This window comes from Triticum dicoccoides, chromosome 4A (assembly GCF_002162155.2).
Source record: "Triticum dicoccoides isolate Atlit2015 ecotype Zavitan chromosome 4A, WEW_v2.0, whole genome shotgun sequence".
NCBI lineage: Eukaryota > Viridiplantae > Streptophyta > Magnoliopsida > Poales > Poaceae > Triticum > Triticum dicoccoides.
Window position 1 is genome coordinate 164,621,672 of NC_041386.1, and position 9,954 is coordinate 164,631,625.

Genomic DNA, 9,954 nt, shown 5'->3' on the forward strand with positions numbered 1-9,954 from the left:
GTATGTACGTATGTAGGTCTGGGTTTTGTATGCCGCACCTGCAGTGTGTCTCTCCCTCTGTATTTACGTGTATCTTGGGAGAGAAGACACCGGTCGCACCCCTTGTACCTATATATGTGCCTAGTGCACGATCAATGAGAATATCGATGCACACAATTCCTTCTACAGTATTAAATAGGTATATGGAAAATGAGAAAAGCTCAAGTCACATGAGATTCAGAATACTGAATTTGGGTTAGATAAGTAAAAGTCATACCATGCCCCAGAAGCCAGGATTATAAATACCGACACCTCCTGGTGGGCAGACATCATTTCCACTAGATTCACAAAGTACTTCCATCCGAAGTGCGATTGGATTAGTTGCAAAACAGGATGAGCGGTCGGTTGCAACAATAATGTTCAATTCATCTCCAATTATCAACCATGGGTCAATGTTTGAAGGAGTATTAGGACCACCAGCTTCAAAACCTGCAACTTAAATTGTTAGAGATTTGCACATAAAACAGAACCAACATAAGGGAACCACACAAATGTAGGACAGAATGTTTAGCTCATTATCTACTTCTAATTGCATGTCCTCTAAACAACTCTTCACCACATACAAGAATTATGTATAAATGATTAGTCGCCGCTAATACCTAATGTTGTAACAGAGCTGTAATTAACAGAATGAGACAAACAATTAGTCAGTAGCTTCTCATTAAACAATTTACAGTTACAAAAGAGATCAGTAGCAGTTAATTCGAGCAAAGAGCATTATGACCCTGCAGTAATTTCCCTGGAAACTAATTATAAGTGAAAATTTTGAACTATGCCAGGTAATACGCCAAGAAGTGCCAAAATGACGAGCACTCACTTCAATCAGACAAACCAAAGTGCATGTATATCTTTGACACCTCAGATATCAGATCACATTACCTCTATTATTTACAAGTTCGGCCCACAACCCACCAGCCCCGGCATGGTTAATCTCCTACAAGTAAAACCAATAATAAGCAACAATCCTCAACCAAGTACAAAAACTAAATAACCTCTAACACTATATTACAAGGTTCGGCTGCATGAATTCTTTTAGAGGAATAAGCAGCCAACAGGTTTGCTGGCTAGTCTCACCACAAATAAATTGTCCCTCAGTTGCAGAAAACAGTCATGGGTAATCACTAGTTGAAATCCTGAATATTTGTTGCAATTCTACAGCTCGTGAATTCTACACGCAATCATACAAATATGTTATGCGGGCTGCAGTTGGCTATACGTAGCCATCTAACACAGAGTTTGTTGAGTTGGCCAAGTAAATAGTCCAACGTTGTCAAAGCATGGTGTTGATAGGGTATGAGAACGAATTTACTAGTACATGTGGCTCATATAACTACTCAAAATCAATGTATGAATCAACAGTTAAAAATTAACCTGACCTCGAAAAAGATGCCAAACATATTCTCAGGAATCATCTGAGTATTCTGAGGTGAAGCATTCACACTCAACTGTGCTGTTTGACCCGCTGCTGACCGAACAAAAAATATCTGATACATGGCACAAACAAGACCCAGCACCCAGAACAACCTGCCATCCAAAGACCTTCTTGGGACGGCCATTGCGACCTGTCACAACTGAAACCAAAGCAGTAACTGATTGATCGTTCTGCGCAAATACATATACTGCAACCCCAGAAACATAGAGCATCAAAGTTACAATGGACAGGGAAGAAGCAAGAATATGAAACATTAACTAAGTCAGGGCAGTAATGTAGGAGTAGAAGTGAAGCCAAGAGAAGACCAGAATACAAGTTAGCACCAACAGATTGCGACAGGGGTATTGTATTTTGCAGTTTACTTTGCAGGGCTGCACTTCATCGCGGACAAGCAACAATTCTCTTGCCATCCATCAAAGCAATACACATAATGTATACTGAATTAATTACTGTATATGTCCTGAGGAAAAAAATCCTCGTAATTGAAACATTTACTTTTAAGGAATCAATTGAAATGTTTTGGCCCGAATTAAGTTGCGCTAGAGGCCATCCTGAACACTCTTTCCGAAACCAACTTTTTTTAGGGAACTTTATGAAAACAAATTGCTACAAATATACAAGGCATAGTGTACCAAAACGAAAACTGTGACAATAACCTATGAATTGGGGAATAGTCATCAAATATTTCACTTGGCACTATAGTGTACTATTGTTCGGCCGACATGAGAAGCTGTCAGACTTGCAGAGCATACAACAAGGCTTGAAGTAAGTAATGCATGCAGGAACCGGCTTAAAAGGGACAAAGAAACAGAGGTCTCTCGGCCCCCGCGTCGCTTGACCGGGCGACTCGGGCGGCGGCTAGGGTTCCCGAGCGCCGCCTCCCCCACCCCTCCTCTCCCTCCTCGTCGCCACCTGAGGTGGTCGCCGGGCAAGCCCGCGCGGCCGCCAGTGACGGTGGCGGCGAGGCCCTCGTCGCTCCTGCAGCGGAGGATCTGGATCCCAGGGGCGGCGGCCCCTGCCGGCGTGGCGGCGCCGTTCTTGCCCTGAACGGCGCTCGCGGAGGGCTCTGGCCGGCGTCCTCGACTGCGGGGGCGGTGGGGCGTCGGCGGCCGGTGGCTACAGCGTGGAGGCCTCCTCTTCCTCGCCAGATCTGGAGGTTTGCCGTCCCCAATTCACTCCCTCCCCCTCTGCGCTTGGTTTCCCGCGGCTGGTCGCTGGATCCGGTGGAGTTTGGGGCTGGTGTTGCAGATCGGGACCGGGGGAAACCCCTGGCCGACTGGTTCGGCCCGGCATCGACGTCGGCCTTGGGCGACGTTTCTTTCTTGGAGGCGATGTCGTGGTCTCCTTCTCCCCACCTCCGTTCCCTCTCCCGGGTGAAAACCCAAAATCCGGCAAGATTGGGCAGCGGCGGCGCCGTGTGTGTCGTTCCCTCCATGGAGGCGTTGTCTAGGGAGTGTGGTTTCGGGCGTAGGGCTGCTGAAGGTGGGGTTTTTGGCCGGCAGCAGGTGCAGTGCCTCTCGCTGTCCCGCTGTCCGCCTCTCTGTTGTTGCTCGGCGGCTTTTCTGCAGCCTTTAGACGTTCTTGGCGCGTGATGGTGTGGCCGGCTTGGTGTTTGTCCCAGCGGCATTCCTCCTGTGTCTTTGGCGCCTGAGGGTTGCGGTCATCGGTTTATGCTAGTAGTGCCCTACCTCTTGTAACTAGCTCTCCGATGTGTTGTAAGTTCAGAGTGTCCCCTTGTATCTTTTGGGCTTTCCTTGTTTTCTTGTTTGCTTGGAGATGTTCTAGCGTAGGTGGTGGTCGTCATTTGGCGTCATGGTGGCGTTGATGGCGGAGGAGCCTGCCAAGGTTGGCACCTCAATCTGCTTGGAGATGGACCAGTGGAAGATGATGGAGACGACACTTGTGAGTGCGTCAGACCGGTTTATGCCCCAGACCCGGTATGTGGCTAGGCTGGGGATTCCGGCTTTTGATGTTAGGATTAGGTGAGTGGTTTGGGTAGTGGCCCAGCTAGCACCCCTTCATCATATGGATAGGAGTAGCGGCATATGTTGCCTAGATGGTGGATTCAGGCTTATTGTTGTAACACTTTGTAAGGTCCTCGAGAATAATCAATAAAGTGGCCGTATGCATCTACCAGATGCAGAGGCCGGGGGTCATCCTCCTTTTCTTAAAAAAAAAACAGACAGTACAGTAAGGGGGCATTTCCGCAAAATAGCAACAAAAGCGTGCCACATACACATAGACTGCTTAGAGCAAACATTTCACAGTAAAATTGTAGTGCTGTATAAGTCAAGCAAGTTGGCAACCAAGCAAGTGAACCATCTGCTGATCCCCATCCTAAACATAGACGAACCATTGGCCAACCAAAGCCTAAGCTCTAAACGGTCGAAAGCATCGCAACATTCGCGCAGTAAAGCTAACCACAAAAATAGAGGGTGCGCAAGAAAATCGATCGAGCTGAGACCTTTTCGGGGATTGCGGAAGCTCGCCAATGCCGGATTTGGGGAGGAAGCGGGGCCGGAGGGCGGCATTTCTAGGTCTCCGCCCCCGCATCGACGAGTCGACGTCGCTGTCGAGAGCAGGCGGCCGCGGAGGCGGCGGCCCCGTCGGATCGCAATCGTGTGGACGGGCGCGGAGGTATCGGTTGCGTTGCTTGCGAAGCTAGGCAAGTCGTTGGTCTTGCGTCGAGCTTATCGCGGTGAACAGGTCAAGTGGGACCAGACTTCGAGAGCATTATCCGGCTGATTGATTTATATTTTTAGTTGCGCGCTCTGGTGTTTGATTCTCTAGTCTACGTACTTTTTCTAATCCCAACTAAAAAGTCCCTAATCCTTAAAAAGTCCTTTCCTGTTTGTTTCCAGACTAAAAAGTTCCTAGTCCCTTTCTAGAGATTATTAAATGACCATGTTGCCTCTAGTATATAGAAAAACAATAATCAAACAACACCATGGGGTGGCGGGCCAATGGGTGCATGGAAGGGCAAATTTGATAATTTTGACCTTGGGATGAAATCAAGTAACGGAATGAACTGCCCGTGAAACTATTTCACAGCACTGACCTTTTTGTGTAGCGCCCGCTAGGGGTGAAAAGTGGTAGCGGATAATCCGAAATATCCGATATTCGTATTCGAGAAAATGTCTATTCGTATCCGAAACATCCGCATCTGAACCAAAATGAAAATGAAAATTGTCCGTATCCGAATTTATTAAACAAATACAAAATAAAATATGGTAGGAGATTTTGACACAAATATGGATATGGAAGTGGATATATCCGTATCCGAATAAGATTATGGGAGGTATTTTTTAAAATTCTAGGCCCAATATTCCAATTATCCAAAATAAAAGCCAAATAAGTGGTCAAATTTTACTCTTTATATGATTAAACTTATAAATTATTATGCATTACAATAGTATTTATTCATAAACCTATTTATCGTTGACTTATTGTATGTCACAAGTTGATTATTTTAGGTTACATAGCTATCGACTAATTTACTTAAGCAACATATTGATATAATTCGTATCCGTTCTGAATCAAGAAAATATCCGATACGTATCCGTATTCGAATAATATCCGAGCCGCATCTGTATCCGAGAACATCCGTATTCGGATTCGTATTCGTTTTGAAAATATGAAAATGGAAGTGGTAAGAGCACTATCCGATCCGCATCCGATCCGTTTCCACCCCTAGCGCCCGCCACGACGGCGCCACACCCTACGGTGCAACGCCTAGCTCGGGGGCGTTGCACTCCAGTCCACTGTGGCAGCCCCTGGGCCCGCACCCAGTAGTGCAGCGCCTCCGTGCTAGGCGCCACACATGTAATGTGCAGTGCCTAGCGTTCGGGCGCTGCACTGTGACTTAGATGCCAGCCGCTCGCTCCCCCCTCCCCCCACCCCACCCCACCCCATTCGTTCAGTTGCAAAAGAAGCAGCGGCGCCGGCGGCTTCCTCCTCTCCCCCTCTCAATCCCCTCTCCCAAATCCTTCAGATCCAACGATTTGGTCCGTGCATTTCTTCACCAATCCATCCTAGAAGGTACTCTCCTCCGATCCCCTTCTTTCTATCCATAGAAAATATGATATTTTGAAGATTTGGGGAATCCTTGTTTGATTAGATTACATTTGAATCTTGCATGTATTAGAACTTTGCATGTATTACAACCCTTGTTTGTTTGATTTGTGGAACCCTAGTTTAGTGTATGGAGTTATTTGTATGAAGAAGGCATAGTTTATGGAAAAGTTATTTGTATGAAGTAGGCCTAGTTATTTGTGGAACCCTAGTTTATTAGTTTTGTTTGATTTGATATGGTTGGATACATAGATTGGTATGGTTGCATCTAGTAGGCGTACTTTAGTTTATTTGTATTCAAAAGATAATCGTGTTGACAAAAAAGTTTTCTTTCAAAATTGTTAGGATGGTTTGGCTTCTCGATGATCACTGGGACAAACAACACCGGCCGTACGCTATGGCGGTGGAGCAGCGGGTAATAATGAAAGTGGCCTGTTTTATGAATTTCGTATTTATTTCAAACACAAATGCCCCATATGTAATGTTATGAATTGTTTGTTTGTAGGAGCTTGCACCTTTGAAGCTTCGTTCTCACGGGGTCATCCTTGGGTGGATGCTCTATGATGAGTGATACACACCGTATGTAAGGGAGACAGGACTTCTCCCTTTCATTCATATGGTCAAACGGTCGACACCACCCAACAATGCTCCAGCACTCATCGTGCTTATTGATCATTGGCGGCCGGAGACACATAGTTTCCATCTTCGGACCGGGGAGATGATCGTGACGCTCCAGGATATTGCTATGATCACCGGTCTTCCTATTGATGGGAATTCTCTATGTATGAGCACCGATTCCGATGGGTGGCGCACGCAGATGCATGCCCTTATCGGTATGGTTCCTCCGGAGCCTCCGGAACCAACAGCAAAAGACAAGAAGAAGGAAAGAGTCGCAGCCGGTGCTACTTTCACGTGGATTACTGAGCACTTTGGTACTTGCCCACCGGAAGCTGATGAGGACACGGTCAAGACATATGCTCGTGTCTACATGTGGTACGTGATATCCAGGACTATGTTTGCTGATGGCACATGCAAGAATGCTCCATGGATGTGGCTGAAGGCGTTAACCATCTTCGATAGCAATTGGAGTTGGGGTTCGGCGACACTGGCTTACTTGTATAGACAGGTATGAAGTTGTTTCCTTTTCACTTCATTGCTACATTATGAATGCGATCTTGCTCTTAATTGAACCATGTTCTCTTTTATGTGCAGTTGGACGAAGCCTGTTGTAGGTCATCTGGAGGTATTGGTGGTTGTTTGCTCGCACTTTCCATATGGAGCTGGGAGCGTTTGCCGGTTGGACGTCCGAGGACCGTGAAGTACGATGATTGGGACGACAAAGGCGACCTACTACGGCGACCCACTTGGGCTTACAAGTGGGATGTGTTAAATGAGACGACAGATGATCCCTCGGTCATGTACAAGTTGTACCAGAGCGAGCTTGACGCGATCACGCCTGAGCAGGTGAATTGACATTGCATAAGTGATTATGATGCTTCTATTGCAAGTCGATGTCAATTTTGCATTATATCCCATTTTGCAGGTGATATGGGAGTCGTATGGAACAGGAGACAGTTTTGGTAACCCTTTAGAGTTCAGGCTGAATCCGATGTGCACTATGGATAGGGATCTCTGGCGTATGCGGTGCCCACTCATATGCAACTGGGCGGTTGAGCTTCACCTCCCACGTCGAGTGCACCGTCAGTTTGGTTTGTTCCAAGCACATCTGCCGGAGTGGGAGGACACGGACAAGTTGCTACACGCGTAAGATATAATTAACCTTGAGCACTTAGCAGCTTCTTGGCGGTTTTGATGCTACTAATATTATGTTTCTAACTTGCAGGTTGGATAGGAAAAGACAGCGGAAGATTAAGGATTGAGACAAGCATCACAAAAAGTATGTCGTACAGTTTGCGCTTAGTGTGGAGCAAGCTAGGGCTGGAAAAGGAGTCCAGCTTCGTGAGCACTGCCCTGTAGCGTTCAACAACTATCTCACATGGTTTCTTGCAAGTAATCGTGTGGAGGTATGCAAGCTGGCGTATGCTGAGGAGATTTTGGAAGAACCCACTGTTTTTGATGAGGTAGCCCAGCACCAATACAACGCATTAGTCAGGAAAGGCAACTCAGTGATCCCTTCAGCTTCACTGATGAACTTTGTGGTATTTTCCCTCTTTGCTTTTCATTCACACTATTCACATCTTCGCTTGCCTAACACGTTAATACCATTTCTGTTCATAGCGCGCCCAGATCAAGAAAGCAGCTGATGAGACCGATACTATTCTTGAAACAACCCCGGCTGGCAAAAGCGATGGAGAAGGTGCACTTCAAGCATTCATCAAGGTTCACATCTCCTTCAAACTAGCACTTAACATGTGTTGCTACGTTCGATGTCTCATTCACTTGTACATGTTGCAGCGCCAGGGCCAAAAGTTAAGGCGGCTATCAAACCTTTTCGGTTGTCGTGACCCCGAATATGTATCACCAGAACAGTCTAGGTCGGCAACACCATCAGATCCCGCTTCGGGGTAGAGCCATGGTGATCATTTGAAGGATGAGGATGTGGGTGTGGTCACCCAAGAGGTATAGCATGAGCATATATATCCAATTGTTGATGCATTGCTAACTATATCCTCACACACGGTCTTTCCATATCTTTTGTTGATGCATAGGTTGCTGATGATATGACCTTGGGGACGTACCAGGTTAGGTCTACATACAGGTTAAAGCCTAGGACGGGAATCAACAAGTACACACCTGAAGACTTCACCCAAATAGGCAAAAGGACGGTCGGCACCTCGCGGATGGCGGCTTTGGATGACTATTTGGATGACGATGTCGATGACGTGGAGGAACCGGAGCCGGAGCGGGAGCGTGTTCCTCTTCCTAGGAAGGTGAAGAAGTTAGCCAGCAAGAGGGGGGAGCAGCCAAAAAGCGCTCAAGGAACTAGCTCTATTTGTAACTAGCTCTTTTTAGGAACCAGCCATCATCCTCTATTTGTAATGTCCGTGAACTTGGAGTTGTTATGTCGGTGAACTTGGAGTTGTTATTTTGTTGAACTTGATCCTCTTTGTATGTCTTAGTTATGTTGAACTTGGAGTGGTTGTCTTAGCAATGTTGAACTTGATCCTCTATGTTGCACTTGTTGCCTTAATAATGTTCAACTGTGACTGAAATGTGAACTTAAAGTTTCTGACTGCTTATTCTAGGAAATGTTGCAATGTACCTGAAAATGACCAAGTTTGCAAGCTATAGCCGCTGCAGTGCCTAGCTTGGAGGCGTCACACTGTACAGTGCAACGCCTAGCTCTAGGGCGTTGCACTGTACAGTGTGACACCTCCAAGCTAGGCGCTGCAGCGGCTGTAGGTTACAAACAAAGTACTTGCTCCCTGCTTAGCTCAGCCCAGGGGTGCAACGCCTCAGGGCTAGGCGCTACACTATACAGTGTGACGCCTAGCACTGAGGCGTTGCACGCCTGGGCTGAGCTAAGTAGAGAGCAAACATTTTGTTTGCAAGCTACAGCCGCTGCAGCGCCTAGCGTGGAGGCGTCACACTGTACAGTGCAACGCCTCCGTAGAGAGCAAATACTTTGTTTGCAAGCTACAGCCGCTGCAGCACCTAGCCTGGAGGCGCCACACTGTACAGTGCAACGCCCAGTAGCTTGCAAACACTTTGTTTGCTCTCTGCTTAGCTCAGCCCAGGTGTGCAACGTCTCAGTGCTAGGCGCTGCATTATACAGTGTGACGCCTAGCACTGAGGCGTTGCACGCCTGGGCTGAGCTAAGCAGAGAGCAAACACCAAGTTTGCAACCTACAGCCGCTGCAGCGCCTAGCCTAGAGGCGCCACACTGTACAGTGCAACGCCTCAGAGCTAGGCGTTGCACTTGTACTTAGCAAATTTTTTGGCACATGCACACATATTCCGATGAGAGATAGTAGTTCATGACACATAGTAGTTCACGACACATATGCACAAAGTACTTCACGACACATAGCAAGCAAAGAACTGTGAAGACAACATATGCACAAAGTACTTCACGACACATACTAGTTCATAATACATAGTACTTCACGACACATAGTAGATCACAACCAAATCGAGGAGGAGAGATAGTAGTTCATGACACATAGTAGTTCACAACCAAATCGGGAGGAGAGATAGTAGTTCATGACACATAGTAGTTCACAACCAAATCGAAGAGCATAGTTTAGATGATAACACGATTATCGTCCACAAGCAAGTTAAAGATGACATAGCTCTATTGCGTAGAGCAAGGCCCCTTTCCCTTCTTCTTCTTCCTCTTCCTCCTCCCTTTTCCTTATGAGGTGGGCCTCCTTAACCACCCTCTCCATGAATATCTTATCCTCCCTCTCTTTTTTTTCAGCTGCAATTGCCCAAAGCTTCATGGTTCCTTC

General features: G+C 46.7%; 2 protein-coding genes across 3 annotated transcripts in view; one reads left to right on the forward strand and one right to left on the reverse strand.

Moving 5' to 3' along the window:
* The window catches only part of LOC119285541 (alpha-L-arabinofuranosidase 1-like), a 14,244-nt gene extending 10,158 nt beyond the window's left edge, over positions 1-4,086 (reverse strand). The window contains exons 1-4 of one of the 2 annotated variants that reach the window (XM_037564839.1): positions 3,936-4,086; positions 1,416-1,610; positions 919-973; positions 257-468 (exon numbers count right to left, since the gene is read on the reverse strand). In XM_037564839.1, the coding sequence (XP_037420736.1) occupies positions 257-468; positions 919-973; positions 1,416-1,595 (447 nt within the window). In that variant the 5' untranslated portion in view covers positions 1,596-1,610; positions 3,936-4,086. The remainder of the gene's footprint in view (positions 1-256; positions 469-918; positions 974-1,415; positions 1,611-3,935) is intronic. The other variant, XM_037564840.1, reaches the window with a different exon arrangement.
* On the forward strand, positions 2,550-8,650 carry LOC119285543 (serine/threonine-protein phosphatase 7 long form homolog). Its single transcript, XM_037564841.1, has 9 exons — positions 2,550-2,627; positions 5,888-5,957; positions 6,048-6,668; positions 6,755-7,006; positions 7,086-7,306; positions 7,386-7,701; positions 7,781-7,882; positions 7,958-8,122; positions 8,212-8,650. The coding sequence occupies exons 3-6, from the start codon at positions 6,159-6,161 to the stop codon at positions 7,420-7,422; spliced, it is 1,020 nt and encodes a 339-aa protein (XP_037420738.1). The 5' UTR covers positions 2,550-2,627; positions 5,888-5,957; positions 6,048-6,158; the 3' UTR covers positions 7,423-7,701; positions 7,781-7,882; positions 7,958-8,122; positions 8,212-8,650.
* Positions 8,651-9,954: the final 1,304 nt, after the last annotated feature.